Source organism: Diospyros lotus, chromosome 5 (assembly GCF_014633365.1).
Source record: "Diospyros lotus cultivar Yz01 chromosome 5, ASM1463336v1, whole genome shotgun sequence".
NCBI lineage: Eukaryota > Viridiplantae > Streptophyta > Magnoliopsida > Ericales > Ebenaceae > Diospyros > Diospyros lotus.
Window position 1 is genome coordinate 7,576,515 of NC_068342.1, and position 16,684 is coordinate 7,593,198.

Here is a 16,684-nt window from a genome sequence, read left to right on the forward strand (position 1 = left end):
TTCCCACATCGCCAAAGCATCTTTAGGGCGAATGCTTTATCAACAGCAGAAGTGTTGGGCACAATCTGGTGCTTATAATACAAAAAGAACACAACGGAACTTAAAGATCAATAAGGATTTTGAGTACAACTGGACCCTCAAAATCCTTCAATGCTTTTTACCAGTGGCGCCGGTGATCCAACAAAAGATGCATAAGGGTTCTTCAAAATATCCCACTAATGCTCAAGGTGGAATACGTATTCCGTAAGGCGCTGCAACTTGCTAGGATCCAATTTCTGCTCTTTCACGATAGGCTGCTTCTTCACGGTTAGCATTTTGGAATCTGGGTCCACGGTCCAACCCTGTTGCAGTGCATCTGCAACGCACCGGTCAAAATAAAAATGATGTCCATTAGCATTGAACAAAAGTTTCTTTCCGTAGGCTACAGAAGCGTCTATGTATTTTCAAACGATCAATTTGTACAAAACTGTATGATTTCCTTAATCTAATTTTGGACATGAAAGGCAAATTACATTAGCCAGAGAGTTTTTCAAGCAAATGTGCAAGGAATGAAAAACAAACGGCCATCTGATTAGAATGAGCGTTTTCTAACCACGTGATTTCGAAGAATATGCATCCCCGTTCCAAGGAAACACTAGACTTACAACATAATATCCAATATGATGCATGAACATGCTCCACTGAATGTCAACAGAAAAATAAGCTTTTCTTTCCTATTGGAAGTATGGAACACGAACATAAATATCCAATATGATGCATAAAAAGCCCACTTCTGATTCAAAAGAAACAAAACCTACACTAAAAGCTTAGCATACACTTTATCCCCAATGGAAAAGCGACAAGTTAGATTATTTCTACCACACCAAATATAATGGTAGAAATAGATTGGTCCAACAAGCAAGTTGAACAACAAACTACTTTTACCACATTAATTATCTCAACTTATTACAGTGTAGTGTATCTTATGCATAGAGATGGTGTGAGCCATAGATAAATAAATAAATAATTCTGATTCATACAAGCATCAGAAGCCAAATGCAAGAACTAGAAGCTTACACTTTGTAGCATCATCCTCATTTATTCCCAAAAAAAGAGCTGTATCTTGAATGCTTATTGTTGAATAAGCAGACAGCAGTAGATCAAACATCTTTTTGGTATAAAGTTCTGCAGAAGGTAAAACACATCTTGATAAAGATATCAAAAGCAACCTTAAGCATTTCAGATCCTCACACGAATAAAATCAAAGATAACAAAAAATGAAGACAGAAAAATTACAAGCCCTATCCCTAATATTATTATATGCTACCACTCCCATTATTTCCAAGACTTGTATATAGTTCATTTAAAAAAGTCGAATAATAACAATAATAAGGCGATGGCTTCACCATTTTAGACAACCAGTACAATAATGGAGTGTATTCTCACCATTTCTCTTTATTTTCTAAATTACAATTTTGTCCAATTTCAACTCCAAAGCCAACTGTTAAATTCATCTGATATTCAATCTGTAGTTTGGCTTAGATTTTTCCTTCTTTATTGCTATTGGTGAGCTAACGCCAAACTGAAATTGACAATGTCAAATCTAATGAGAATAGATGACACCCGTCAAAGCTAATGCAGGTACTTAAAGGACACAGTTCAATTAGATGGATAAAAGAATTGGAATTGAATGCAAAACAACACACTCAGCTAAGAATGTCATATCTATAAACTTTTTAAATATAATATAGAGCGGATCTCAAGAAACAGCAGTGAACTCCATGGAAAATTGCAGTCCATACAGGTCAAAGAAAATCCAACAAATAGAAGTGTCTCTGAACAACAATGCAAACCAAAAAGGCAATTGCTTCTGCTGCCTACCTTAATACCCTGACATGGGGCAACTACAAAATCAATCAGTTCCAAATTCCAATAATTGCCAACTCCTTAATTTGGGGGAGTCACCCTGCTCTCAAGTCTTTCCACATCACCGCAAGAATGCTAAACCATTCTTTTAGTATTATCCATTTCATGGTTGATGTAGGAAAAAAAAAACCAGAAAACAGGAGATCGCACTCTACTACCTATAAAAAGTAGAAGCTATAATAATCAAGCCTCAGAAATGCCCCATATTGAAATGAGTCGAACCATTAGATAGGCTTCCAACTGATTTTACTTGGAGCAATTGATGTTACTAAACTTGGCAATATAATCAGATATGTAACAATCTCCAGCACCAGAAGCTAAGATGAAGGCATTTGCTTAAGCATCATCTTCCCTTAACACCCCCCCCCCCCCCCCCCCCAAAAAAAAAAAAAAAAAAAGAAGAAGAAGAAAAAGAAGAGAGCATTGAACACCTCTCCTAGCCTTAACGGGAGGTCTGTGTTGTAATCATCCGAGTGGAATTCAAGCTTCCCCTTATTTTTCGACTTCATTAAGAGCTAGTTACTCATGTCCTAAGCCAGTGGATAACTCTGAGCAGAAACATCAAATTGCGTCTTGTGTCCAACACACAGTGGTGCACACTCACCTGAAAACGCGGCCACAAGATCACAAGTATCCGGGCTCCAATTGAACCCGCGAACGGCCTCGTGCACGCCTGCATAGTCCCGCATCCACAACCGCTGACCCATTTTCCACGCAGCCACCAATTCCGGGCGGCTTTCCTTGATCGACGAGGGTATTGATTTCCACAAAAACCTGGCGCTGTTACTGCATCATACCAAAGCAACACAAATTAAACATCAATCCTCGCACCAAACCTAGACCACGCTAAAACCTCAAAATGCTGAATTCCCTAAACCCTAACTGTCGAGGCTAACAAGCAAACAACACAAACTCACAGGTCATCAACGTAAATGTGCCCTAGAAGGTGAATCGTGTACGGCCAGTCATCGTGGAAGCCAATCCCTTGCGTCGCAGCCTGGAAAGAGATAAAACAGTGAGTGGACAAGCTAGGGTTAATTGATCAGTAGAGAGAGAGAGAGAGAGATTGCAAGTGCCTGAAGCATAAGGTCGTCACAGATGTCGGCAATCTTCTCGTAGGATTTGGAAGCCATTGCCCCTCTGAGAATTGAGAAATCCATTGACGCCACGAGCTGCGATTTTCTCTCGCCGTCAGGCACTCCTCCTTCTCCCCCCCCGCTCCAGCCGATTGGATCCTCTCTTCTCAGGCCGGCCACGCTTGGTGTTTAAAGGCCGACTCGATCCAGCTGGGCCGGGCCGGGCCCAAATGAAGATCTATTTCCCTCAATTATATATATATAGCACTTCAATAATTAAAAAATATGTTATTTAATTTCTGATATACAAAATTTATAGATCTAATATTTTCACTATTAAATATTATTACTTTAAATCTTTAATGTGACTGAAAATAAACAAAATCTTTTATTTTCTAAGTTACACGTTTATAGTACGGATCATAATTTTAATATTAATGTATGTTAATTATAAAATTGTTGTAAATACAATAGTATTTACAAGTATTTACACACACATACTAATATATATAGTAATTTATTCGATCTTTAATCGAAAATGAGGGTTAGATTAAATCAGAGCAAATGTCAATTCTTAAAATTTTTCAAACTAAAAATCATATTGAATTGGGTTTCTTGTTTAGTCTAGTTTTACAAATTATCCTAAATCGAGTTATATAAGCACTACATCAATGGGGAATAAGGTAGATAAGTCTATTTATTATTTTGCCCTTTTACTTTCTTTTAAAATATTGAGTATTAATTTCTCTACCGGAGCATACTTTGAAAGATAATTCCATACTTCCAAAAGTCTACCGGGTGATCTTTTGGGTCTTCATTGTCAAATGGTATCATATGATATACATTAAATATTTGAGTAATTCTATCAGCAACCCGCCAAATTACTCAATATAACCCGTTGTTTTATTTCCTCAACTATCCTTCATTAAAAAGCCTTTATTACCCTTACCTAACTACTTTCTCCCAACTACTTTCTTAACTCTTCGCAGCCCAGTCTCACATCACTTTCATTAAATTTTTACGAACGTTTCTGATTCTAAGCTTCACAACCTTATTTCCGATCACTTTCACTAAACATTTGCGAAGGTTTCTGATTCTAATCACTTATAGCGACTACCTTCTTCTTGTTTCTGTTAATTTTAACTTTTCTCTATGGATGATTATATCCAAAAATTGATGAGATGGGAAAAATTTTATGGAGAAGATGATGGCACCAGATCGTGCATAATGAGCAGGTGGACTACAATGAATCACACGAGCAGCACGTCAATATTCTGATAATGTATTTTAGATTGATGCATGCTATTAACTGATGCTGAGAATCACTATATGAATGGCTAACTGATGCTGAAAATCACTACATGAATGGCAGCCCGAGCTTTCGACACATTACAGTCGGGGATACCCAGGTTCCCCTGACTGTAACTCTTCGGGGAACCCGAGCTTCCCCGACGCATTCCAGTCAGGCATACCCAGCTTCCTCGACGCATTCCAGTCGGGGAAGCTGGGTATGCTCGACTGGAATGCGTCAGGGAAGCTCGAGTTCCCCGAAGAGTTACAGTTGGGGAAGCTGAGCTTCCCCAACTCTTAGCCGACAGGAACCCTCGGGTTCCTCGACTGTTAACTGTGGGGGAAAGTTGGGGTTCCCAACTCGAGAGAGTCGGGAACCCGAACGTTCCCCCACAGCTTCGAGTCGGGGAACCCTCGGGTTCCCCGACTCACACCCAGTTCCCGATCGGTGTAGTGAACCCGAGACTGATCCCTGGTTTTTTTTTTAATGGCTCGACCCGCGATTCCATTCTCCATTTTGTTATTTTTAATTTATATATTTTATTCATATTTTGGTTAAAGCACAACCCATTTTTAATTTATGTATCTTATTTTTGTTTTGATAATAGGGATTTGATCATCACAATTTAGAGAATTTTGAGAATGAGAATGGCGTATCGTTTGATGCTAGTCAAATTTTTGTTATGAATGAGATTTTCAGTAATAAGGAAACACTGATTGAATGGGTTAAGACAGTTGGAAAAGAAAATGGAATGGTTATTGTTATAAAGGGTTCTGAATCTGGGGGTATAGGAAGAAAACCTAGAGTTTGTCTTGCTTGTGAACGGAGTGGAAAGTATAAATCATCAAAAAAATGAGATGAGACAATAGGAGAAACAAATCGTAGGACGATAGGTTCTAAAAAGTGTGGTTGTCCATTTGAATTACTTGGTGTTAAATTGTCAAATGAACACTGGATATTGAAAGTTGTGTGTGGATTGCACAATCATTTACCAGCAGCTCAACTTGAGGGTTATTCATATGCTGGCCGACTTACAGAGAAAGAGAAACAAATTATGATAACAATGTCTAACAATCTTGTGAAGCCAAGAAATATTTTAATGGCGTTAAAGGCAGAAGATAAAAAAAATGTGAGTACCATCAAAACTATATATAATGCACGACAAAGATATAGAGTCATGGATAAAGGTGGTCGATCACAAATACAACAGTTGATGAAAAAATTGAAAGGTTGTAATTATGTGGAGTGGCATAGAAGTGATACATTATCAGATTGTATCACAGACTTATTTTGGGCTCATCCAATGGTTATAGAGTTATTTAAAACATTTTTCCATGTGTTAATAATGGATTGTACATACAAAACTAATAGATATAAGTATCCACTGATAGAGATCGTTGGTGTGACATCAACTAAGCTAACTTTTTCTATTGCTTTCGCATTTATGGATCATGAATATGAGGATAATTACACATGGACAATGGAGAAAATAAAGAGTCTAATAACTCACAATACATATCCAAGAGTAATTGTAACTGATAGAGAATTGGGATTAATGAATGCAATACAAAAAATGTTTCCAACCACGAGCACCTTATTGTGTAGGTGGCATATATCAAAAAATGTGCTCGCCAAATGTAAGAAATTATTTGATAGAAAGAAGACATGGGAGAAATTTATGTTAAGTTGGAACCTGGTTGTTTTTGCTCGACTGAGGATGAATATGAACGTCGTCTGTATGAGTTAACACTTGAGTACTATGCATATGAGGGCGCACTTAATTATCTGAGAAAGACATGGTTGAATGATTATAAGGAAAAATTTGTTGCAGCATGGACAAATAAAATAATGCACTTTGGCAACGTTACTACGAACAGGGCTGAGAGTGCACATGCAAAGTTGAAGAGACATCTTGGATCTTCTCAAGGTGACTTAGAGTTATCATGGATAATTATCAACAGTCTTATGAGTTACAACATGTAGAGATTAAGGGGTCATTTGAAAAAAGTTTAATGTTGGTGCAACATAACTTCAAGCCAGCAATTTTTAGAGAATTGCGATGTGTTATATCGAGAAGTGCATTAAATATGGTACTAATGCAGTCACAACTTGCTCATAAAATTGGGATAGACAAAGTTTCATGTGGATGTGTGATTAAAAGTACATATGGTTTACCTTGTGCACATGAAATTGTAGAGTTCATGGTACAAGGACGGCCAATTCCTTTGTCAACTGTGCATCCTCATTGGACAAGGTTGCAGGTAGTGCAGTCAGCTTATGATGGTGTGTCATCACAGGTAACGATTGAGCCAGAAATAGAGAGTATATATAAAATGTTTTATTCAGAACCAGAGCCAATGAAGCAAGTATTAAAGCAAAAGTTGAGAGAAATAGTTCATCCAAACACAACTTCACTACAACCACCAACCATGAAAGTTAGGACGAAGGGTAAGCCAACATCGAAGAAGAAAATTCAGATTGATACATCCACCAAACGTGATCCGTCCTTATTTGAAATAGTTCAATCTAGTCAAGATAGTAGATCCCTAACAACATGGATATCCAAGAGAAACACCAACCGACTCAAGGGGTATGATGATTGTGTCCCACCACAAATACAACCGTTCTTGCATAGTATTGTCAATGTAGAATCAGATGGACATTGTGGATTTCGCGCGAGAGCAGGGTTACTTGGTATAAGTGAGCACAATTGGAGAGATATTCATTTTAGTCTGATAGGAGAGTTGCAATTTTTCCGTGCGATGTATACGCAATTATATGGATCAGAAATGCGTGTGGATGAGTTACTACATATATTGTATTGGTTTGATAACATTACACCGTGCGAGCATTGGATGACTTTACCTGACATGGGCCATTTAGTTGCTTCAAAATACAATGTCGTATTGGTGCATTTGTCACGGATCCAGTGTCTTACATATCTTCCACTCAGATCAATCCCTCCTCCAGTAGTACAGCACAGGATGATTACTATAGGATTTGTGAATGATTGTCATTTTGTGCAGGTATTCTTACTTATTTTGGTATTTATTTGTTTATATTGTGGATTTCATATGTTTGTTTTAACAATAATTTTTGTTGCATATGTCATTTATCAGGTATTCCTTAAGCCAAGGTCACCAATTCCTCTCGTCGCACTGAATTGGTACAGATTTCGATGTGATAATACACGTGATTGGGAAACGCCATACATATCCAGAATTCAAGCATTTTTGTCTCTAGTAGGTCAAGATGTGGCAACACAGGAAGTTTTTGACTTATCTGACACATGATTCTTATTCTTAGATTGTGTTTCTAAATAAGGCTTAAGGCGATGATGATTTTTCGGGCAAGTTTAATTTTCATAGGCTTCAGCCCGTGATTGAAACATTAACTCATATCACCACTTATTGGCAGCCTAATTTGAAGTCCATAAACCCATTTACTATCTCTTTAGAGGAGAAATGGGCATAAGCCCATTTGCTCAAGAGATGGAGAAGCCCAACCCATTACGTATGATAGCCATCCTTTTGGCCGAGAGAGGAGGACAGTTGGGCGATTCAGGGCTGGGTTTCGTTGGGCTTAGTGGTCTTATTTTTGGAGTTACTTAAGTGGTGATTTGTTGTCCATATCTGAGTCTTTCTATACTTTATGTATATTTTTGCATTTTATTTTGTGAATTATATTGCACTAATATCTTGTTTTATATATTTTCTATTCACAAACCTATTTCACACAAGATATATTTGATTTAATTGACCCATAATTAAAGTTTATGATATAAAGGAGTTTGATATAAATAAGCTTATAATATCTTGTTTTATAGATCACTTATATCACATATAAGTATTTAAAATAAATTTTGTTAGTAACAATAAAATTACTTTTTAAGATAACATAGTTAGCTATTCGAGTTATGGAAATAATTTTTAAATAAACTAAGAAAATTAAATCCAAATAGAAAAGGTGATAGTAACATTTATATCTTAGCGACATATCCGAACCTCATCAGAAGTAGTCAAATAGATAAGACTCTACTCACTATAGCAAATACAAATAGTCTCATATTACAAAAAAAAAAAAAAAAATCTCTATCAGTCCTTTTTCTTGTCTCTCGAGGGGGGCCTGGGGCTGGATAATGTGGATCTGAACTCGTAGGTGGTGGATTTATAATTACTGCCTGATGTGATGTAACCACCATCGGTGTTCATACCATACTAGAAGGCACTTCTCGAAATACTGTATATGCATGAGACCTAGTAGAAGAAAACCCAGTACGAATAGTCAAAATATCATATACCTGAAGACATGCCCGTCTCCACGCATCTACATCTTGAGTGGATCCACCTAATATGACTTGCCTAAGAAGACAGTGATGCCATGATGCGCTACAAGACACAATTATTTTAAATATAAAAAATTAAACATAATATATTTTAAAAAATTACAATTACAAAATTAATCTTACCACATCAGCAAAAGTCACTCTATCTCGATCACCTTTGTCAAACCCGGATCTATTTGTACGATTTTGTATGACTCGATGTGTAATGCGATGATACCATGCCAAGTAGTCTTCACTGCACTCCCATGGCACTAGGGCAAGTCCACCCCGGCAGTGTGCTGGCAATAAGTGAAAATCCTAAAGAGACCAACTATCATTGATAAAATCATAAATTACCTTATATGTTGCCATAGCTTTACCCCACTTGGCTTCAATAGGAGATAATGGAGGTGGAGGTATATTTTGTATATGCCCAAATTGTTGCAGAACTCTCTCCGGATGATATGGCTCAATCACGCCTCCACACTTAAGACATCCGGAGAAGAACGCAATCTCATGCAGTGGGTGTTGTGTACGATGCCTCCTCTATGGTGTCCATATGACCTGCACATGTTTCAGAATTTCAATGATGAGCAATATTAAGTTGCAAAATATAATGTGTGAACAGAATACCTGATTTTCAATTAAGTCATCAAGTCGCTCTCGCAAAGATTGCAAAGAATCATACTCACGAATAGGAAGCTAGCGATGAGCCCTAGGCAACTCGTCAGTATATGATAAATTATGTTTACTTCTAGTCAATGGAAAATGTTCGTATATCCAAGCCTGTATACATTTAATGTAAATAATTGTTAAGATATATGGAAAGACATAGTAAAAATATGCACAGAATAATAAAATTTAAATTATTACCTCAAATAATGTTAAATATCCACAGATTCCCTTGACATCTCTTCTACTCGCGATACCCAGCTGCCTATATAAATATGCCAAACAAGCAGCCCCCCATGCATACGTACCAGATATACTCAAGTCTTCCAGCAATGCAAGATAGGAAATCGAAATCATGCTACCACTCTTATCCACAAATAATGTACAACCTAATAAAAATAACAAATACGCCCTACTAACATTGTACATCTCTTCATCCGGAGCTGAATTTGGTATGTTCATAAATGTTCTTCTCAGCCAATCTAATTTCACATACGGTCCCCGAGTCTCAGCTATCTGGCCTGTTGCTTCTACTACTGAGACCCCAAGTAAACGACAAAGTAAATTCTGAGCTTCATTACCTGTCAAATGAGGGACTGATACAGGGCTGCCAACAACTGGTATCTTCAAAATAGTAGCAACATCATCTAGCGTGAGTGTCATCTCACCAAATGGTAGATGAAATGTGTTAGTCTCAGGTTGCCATCTCTTTGAAAAGGCTGACACAACTGTAGGATTTACAAATTGATACGTGAATTCTATCAAAGGTGCCAACTGAGATCTTACAACAATATCATAAATATGTTGCTGATTTGCCAATGGCCAATCAGGAATTCTTTGTCCATGGCTATTGCACTTTAATACACCTCTTTCCTATTACATAAAAATAATAAAATAATTACTAACATTATAATAATTATTTTAAATGTAAAATTATTTTCATAATCGCTTACCTCTCCAGCCCATATGCTAACAGCAACATGATTTTTAAAACTCTTTAAAATGGATGGATCTTCAGGGCCTCCCAAAAATAGTTCAGTAATATCGTCCAGAGCACTAGTAGATGGCTGCTCTGGAGCACTAGTAGGTGGCTGCTCCGGAGCACTAGGAGGTGATGAGTCCAAAGTACCTGGTTGCTCAGAAATGTGCGCCTCTGAGATAGATGTATCAGCTACAGAATGACCATCATGACCCTCTACCCTCCTCCTCCTCGTGGAAGCTGTCAGACGCTGACGAGCTCCCTGTACTTCTCCTACTCGAGTACGTGTCATACCTATAAATGAATGTACCATATTAGTTATTTTTAAAATAATAATAATCTATTACAAAATTAATTTAATTCATATAAGAATGTTATATTAAATGTCTAATGCATGATGACAAATAAAATTGTTTATAATAAAATTAATAATAATTAGATTTATTAGCAAGGTGAAGTGTAAAATTATAATTAATATAAAAAATAACATGTGAGACTAATATGAAATCAATGATATTTTAAAAAAAAATTCAAATGGCACAAAACTAAAAAAAATAAATAAATAGATTAATTAATAAATCTGGTTCCGTTTTCTCCAACCCGGAATTGCGGGTTCGAGAACCCGGAACGGGTTCGGACCCCCGCACCTCGCGGTGCGGGGGTTTCAGAAACCCCCCTCTCCCACCCAACGGTGACGATGGCAGCCACCATGGCCGCCTTCGTCAGTCGCGATGGTGGCACCATCGCGGCTGATGAAGGCGGCCATGGTGGCTACCATCGTCGTCACTGGGGTGGGGGAGGGGGGTTTCTGAAACCCCCACACCTCGCGGTGCAGAGGTCCGCGGCTGACGATGGCGGCCATGGTGGCTGCCATCGTCGTCGCCAAGGTGGGGGAATGGGGTTTCTAAAACCCCCGCACCTCGCGGTGCGAAGGTCCGTGGTGATGATGGCGGCCATGGTGGCTGCCATCGCGGCCGATGGTGATGCCGCCATGTGCGATTATTGAAGAAATTAAACATTAAAAGCGTACCTAATTTCAGTCCGATTTCTTCTTCCTCGCAAAATAATGGCCGAAGATTGCTAAGGTTTGTTTGAGAAATGTGAGAAATGGTGTGGCTATGAGGGCATATTTGGAAATTTATGGGTTATAAATAGTAATTCTTGTGGTTGTAAAGAGTAAAAATAAAAATTCAGTTCAACGGGTTATATTGAGTAATTCGACGGGTTCCCAATAGAATTTCCCTAAATATTTAACATGGATGAAGGTAGTTATTGTAACTACTAACTAATCAAACTAGATTATAATTTAATTTACCATGCCCTTTGGTAACTTTTCTACTCTAATACAACACTTTTATCTCTTTGCTCTTGAGGGGTACAAATTAGGAACGTGATTTTTACACCCCAAGGCTACATTTGTAATGCCTTGATTTTCTAAGTGTTAAATAATTTAGGAATTTTGAGAAATATATATATATATATATTCAATATAAAGTCAATATAAATCACTCTCCGACAATTCTGTTATATCTTCTCAACATATCAAAATAGGAATCGATAGGCTAAGACAGGTAATCATCATAAATGCGGAAGCAATAATCAAAAACTTGATATGGTACATAACTGAATTCACTTTAATCATAACATAAGAATCCATACCATTACATCTTCAAATATATAAATACATGGAGACTCATCATCAAGAGATAGTAACTAAATACCTCAAGTATATATTGAGCCATACTTACATTTAACAAGATTAATGCTCAATGGAACATAACTAAAGACATATTTGAGTCTTCCTGAAGAAGCAAATATCAAGATCATCCTGCCAAGTCCATCAGACACGTCATCACGTGTCGTCATTTCTCAATCACTTCCTTGCCTAAGCTGCAAGTCTTATCTGGAACGTTTGAATGTTTCAAGAGCATAACCCAATGAAAAGATTAATCTTTTAGTAAGGATCTAGAAATATGATACATGATACAATAACATGAACAATCATATACCTTAGTGTAACTTTCATGGCCCACCAACCTGGCACGAAACCCTGGGCAGAATCCCGACCTACTTTCAAGATAATCCTAACGTTGTTCCATTAATTGCCCTTGGAGAATTACGGCTATATTATCAGGGCAACATCCCAATCCCATGCATGAGTATCAATATGCCAATAATATTGTGCCACGTAAAAATTATGACTTTCCAGGCAATAATATATGAACAAATATGATAAAATGATCATAACTTTCATGAATATCATGCATAATATAAGCAATTATATCATATAAGAGCTTTTGGGAAGAATCACTCAACTTTAGCACAAAGTTCAGAATATCTCAAAAAATGCGTATTGTCTCGATTTGCATGCTCGACCTCGATTTTTGTGCCAAATCCTCAAAAATTGCACAAATCACTTAATCTCGATAACAACAATCTTATAAATTATATTTATTCACAAAATATATCAATACTTCAATTTCTTCATATCTTTCTTTATTTTTCTTCCAGTTTCCTCTCTAAAATTTCAAATAAATACTTTCTTAACTAATTTCTCAAATCTTTTTCCACAACAATTCATAATATTCTATGAACTTTGAAAAAAATTCAGAACTTACCCTGAACCTTCGTTTGCACGCAAAATAAGGCTAGTCGTTGCGAAAATCGAGAAACTGGAAATGCCAAAACCAAAACTTTTTGCACAATCCTCTAGATCACAATATTTTAGAAATTTAGAGATTTTTTTCCAAAATTTCCAGACCATTCGCGCGCTCGCACGCGCTGCCCACGCGCACCTGCAGCTGGCGCGTGTATTACACGCGCTGGTCATCTTAAACCTCCAACTTCTTGCGAGTTTCAATCTGACCTGGTTTTTTTCACGATATCTCTTTTAGTCCTTTATCCGAACTCCATTTTTTCTCCCATTTGAACTGACACCTTACTTTCTTCATCCTTTACAGGATTATAGTTTCAAATCGGTCGATTGAAGCCATTTTTTGACTACTCAACTCGATTTTTCGACGAAGCCCATTTTTTCGACGAAACTTCATATCTCTTTCATCTCTCAACGAAAATTGCTCAAATTATTCAGAAATGATCATATTGACATGGGGAACAAAAGCCTCTTATCTGTTTCCCTCAATTTTTCCTCGAACTCTCAGATCTGAGAGTTTAATTTTTGTCTTCTCTCGGCCATCTCCAAAAACCTCTATTTATAGGCGATTTCGAGCCTTCAAATGCTCATGGCTAGTTAATCCAACCTCACTGAGACTTCTACCTGCCCCAAATTAGTCCAAAAAAGCCACCAAACACGGATTCAAAGCCTAAAAATTTTGGCCAAAAAACAACCGAAAATCATGCAAAATTGGTCACTCTCATGGCCAATGTCGGCCTATGCTCAACCCAAGAACATCTTAGGCTACTTTCCTACAGTCTTTCGCCACCGAATTCGGTGATAGGAGGTGGTGGTGGAAGCTTGGTTGGCTATGGCAAATTTTCCTTTTGTGCAATTTTGTAAAATTGCACTTTAACCCCAACCTCTTTCCATTTTGCATTTTTGATCATTTCCTTAAAACCTCTGAGCTTCCCAATAGTGCCATTACGGCCTACAAGTTCTATACTTTCCGTTGCATCTTCGAAGATTTCGAAAAGATGCTATTTTGACATTTTTCAGGTAAAATTAAGAAATTACACTTAGACCCGAATCTACGTTTTGACCGTAAACCCTTTTGTTTCTTCCTGAAACCACGGAAATGTTGTTCTACATACTAAATATAAATCTCCTTGGGATTTTGTTGACTTCCTGAAAGTCTCATACGACAATTTGATTTTTCAGTCTAAATAATAGTTGTATTTTAAATGTTCAGAAAATCGTTTCTAATTCAATTTCTTCCAATGCCATAAATCATACCTCAAAATGTTCGTTAATACCATATCATTTTTATTAGACATCTTGGCTCCAGGGCACTCCCTTCAGTCAATTCGGTCACTTATAATTGTACCAAAAATTACATTATAACCCTAATGTTTTAAAATTTTCATTTTCACCCCAAATAAATTACTCTTGAGCCATTTGCAAATTCTCTGATATTACAACATTCCTCGAGTTTCTATACTGATAGAGGTATGATTCACATCCTCAAGACCCTAAAAAGTATTTAGACTCCACACTGATAGATGACATGGCCAACCTTTATGAGCCATGGAGTCTATATGTGAGTCTAATACAAACTTGGGGGATTTGTGTTGAAAAAGAGAAGATCCAATTATATTCACTCTTAAGAAACAGGCCAATGTATTAATGCCATAATACAATCCCTTCGTCATCTCTATCGTAATCGCCAAGCATTCCATCATTCATTTTTTCAAGCTCATTATTTATGTCCCCCTTTATATAAAAGAAATGCTTGAGAGTGGTAAAAATAAATGATATTAACCTAAAAACATAGTAGCCCCAAAATGTATATTGGATTGTGTAAGAGAGCATAAAGGGTCTCCCAAATAGCCTTAGAAGGTCCCCATTATTTAACGAAAATTCTATTTATATAGAAAATTTTAATATTTTGTATAATATTTAGTATCAATAGTTAAAAAGTTATTGATGATATTATTAATTATAATGTAAAAATTTATCGTCAAATTATTTGTAGATTGTGCTGCAACAACTCATCTTAAATCAACATTGAATGTCCTTGGACAATTGAGCCTTAGGATTGACACTTGCAAGATTAGACTTTAAATGATATTGAGATATCTTGAGATACAATACATGAGAGATGTGACATTAGATATGAATTTCATGAGATCAATTGGATGAGATAAAACTTGGAATGCCCTCCCTCGTGGGGCTCTGCCGCTCGATCTCGAAATAAAACTTGTCTTAGATGAAGGAGTTCGAGTCATGTTAGAATTTTGAAATGTGATCAATTTATAATTGAGTTAATTTTGTTTTTAAAATAAAACTTAGCTTCTAATTAGATTTGATCTATCCTCTACCTAGGTTGCACAAAAAGAGAAATGAGAAATCGATACGATATAAAATAAAAATACGAAAACAACATTTTTTAAAAAACTAAGAAACGAAAACACATAAATAAAAAAATATAGGAGCATTTTTATAAATATAATTTTTAATATAAATAATTATAAAAAATAGTTATTCAATCAAAAAATAAATATAAATTTCATAATATATTCGAATAAACATAAACATAAGTTCTATCTTCCATGAATCATGGCTTACAAATTAAAAATAAATAATAAATTAAAAAAATCAAATATAATGTAAACAATAAATTTAAAAAATTATTTACTTTTAAAAATAAATAATAAATTTAAAAAGTTTCATCTCTAACCTCTTTGTGAATGAAAATTTATTTTTAATATTTTTCTAGTATTACGAAACAATCCCAAAATATATTTAAAATTGTAAAAAGGCCCAAAAATACATTTTTTAACGTTTTGAAAACGAAAAAAATTAGAAAATGACGAAACAGTGCCTCTAAGACATTTTTGTGCATCATAATCTCATAATATGTAAGATTTTATCATAATATAAATAAGCATAACCTCATCAAAATTTAAATTTATTTAGATAAAATATATCAAAAAAATATCATGTAATATAACTATTCATTAATATTAATTATATTTTCACCAATCATATGTGAATGTGTGACACAAAATATAAAATTTCACAACAAAACTCTCTATTTTTTATGGCATTAAACAAATAATAATAAAAGGAAGTGGGGGGAGAGAAAGGGCACATGAATAATTGTCAGCCTTTGTCTCCATTTCCCCTTGCTTTTCTTCCTACATTGCCTTTACTTCGCCACGAAGAAAACAACAATTTTAGTATTCACATATTATATATTTATATTAATATAAGATAAAGTTAAGATAGTCATATTTTTTAATTATTAATTAGGTGTCGTGTATATTAATCTTAAAATATAATACATAAATATTACAAAATTTAATATCATAATTAAATAATATTTTTTATTTTCAAAAAGTTTAATACATATAGAGTCGGTTAAAAAAATTAATCTAATGAACAATAAAGATTTTGTCTTACGTATCACTGTTAATTCAATCGTTAATTTTCAATTAACCGAAAGACTAAAAGAAACGAAAATAAATGTTTAAAGATTGAAATATAATAAAATTTTAATCAAGGGATTAAAAGTTACTTTTTTAATAATTTAAGTAACTCATACGCATTGAGCTCTTTCAAAATTCGTCGAATGAAGTCATAAAAATATTTTTATATTTTACTAAAAGGTCGTGAGGCACTCAAAATTTCAAAATATCCTATTAAGGGCAAAGGGTCAAAGTGAAATGCAAGAGGGTTTTAGAATTTTGACTTTTTTTTTTTAATAAAGTATAAGAATAATTTTATGTTTTCATTTGAAATAAAAGTCTTGCTAAATGCA

The 16,684-nt window shown here is 35.5% G+C and overlaps 2 protein-coding genes across 2 annotated transcripts; one reads left to right on the top strand and one right to left on the bottom strand.

The window, feature by feature from the left end:
* Nucleotides 1–8: 8 nt before the first annotated feature.
* Nucleotides 9–3,153, bottom strand: LOC127801887 (COP9 signalosome complex subunit 8). Its single transcript, XM_052337391.1, has 5 exons — nt 2,982–3,153; nt 2,823–2,902; nt 2,510–2,691; nt 1,057–1,164; nt 9–355 (listed from the first exon to the last, which is right to left on the bottom strand). Exons 1-5 carry the CDS (start codon nt 3,063–3,065, stop codon nt 216–218), a joined length of 594 nt encoding a protein of 197 aa, XP_052193351.1. The 5' UTR covers nt 3,066–3,153; the 3' UTR covers nt 9–215.
* Nucleotides 3,154–6,368: 3,215 nt separating this feature from the next.
* On the top strand, nt 6,369–7,565 carry LOC127801555 (uncharacterized). The gene is made up of 2 exons (XM_052336794.1): nt 6,369–7,298; nt 7,392–7,565. Exons 1-2 carry the CDS (start codon nt 6,369–6,371, stop codon nt 7,563–7,565), a joined length of 1,104 nt encoding a protein of 367 aa, XP_052192754.1.
* Nucleotides 7,566–16,684: the final 9,119 nt, after the last annotated feature.

Excerpts from the sequence above, each read along its gene's own strand:
- LOC127801887 (XM_052337391.1), bottom strand. The coding sequence starts at position 3,065 with ATGGATTTCTCAATTCTCAGAGGGGCAATGGCTTCCAAATCCTACGAG. Across the intron at positions 2,692-2,822 it reads CACATTTACGTTGATGACCT|TAACAGCGCCAGGTTTTTGT; the intron begins GTGAGTTTGTGT and ends GGTATGATGCAG. Across the intron at positions 356-1,056 it reads TGAGGATGATGCTACAAAGT|ATGCACTGCAACAGGGTTGG; the intron begins GTAAGCTTCTAG and ends GGTGCGTTGCAG.
- LOC127801555 (XM_052336794.1), top strand. The coding sequence starts at position 6,369 with ATGCAGTCACAACTTGCTCATAAAATTGGGATAGACAAAGTTTCATGT. Across the intron at positions 7,299-7,391 it reads ATGATTGTCATTTTGTGCAG|GTATTCCTTAAGCCAAGGTC; the intron begins GTATTCTTACTT and ends GTCATTTATCAG.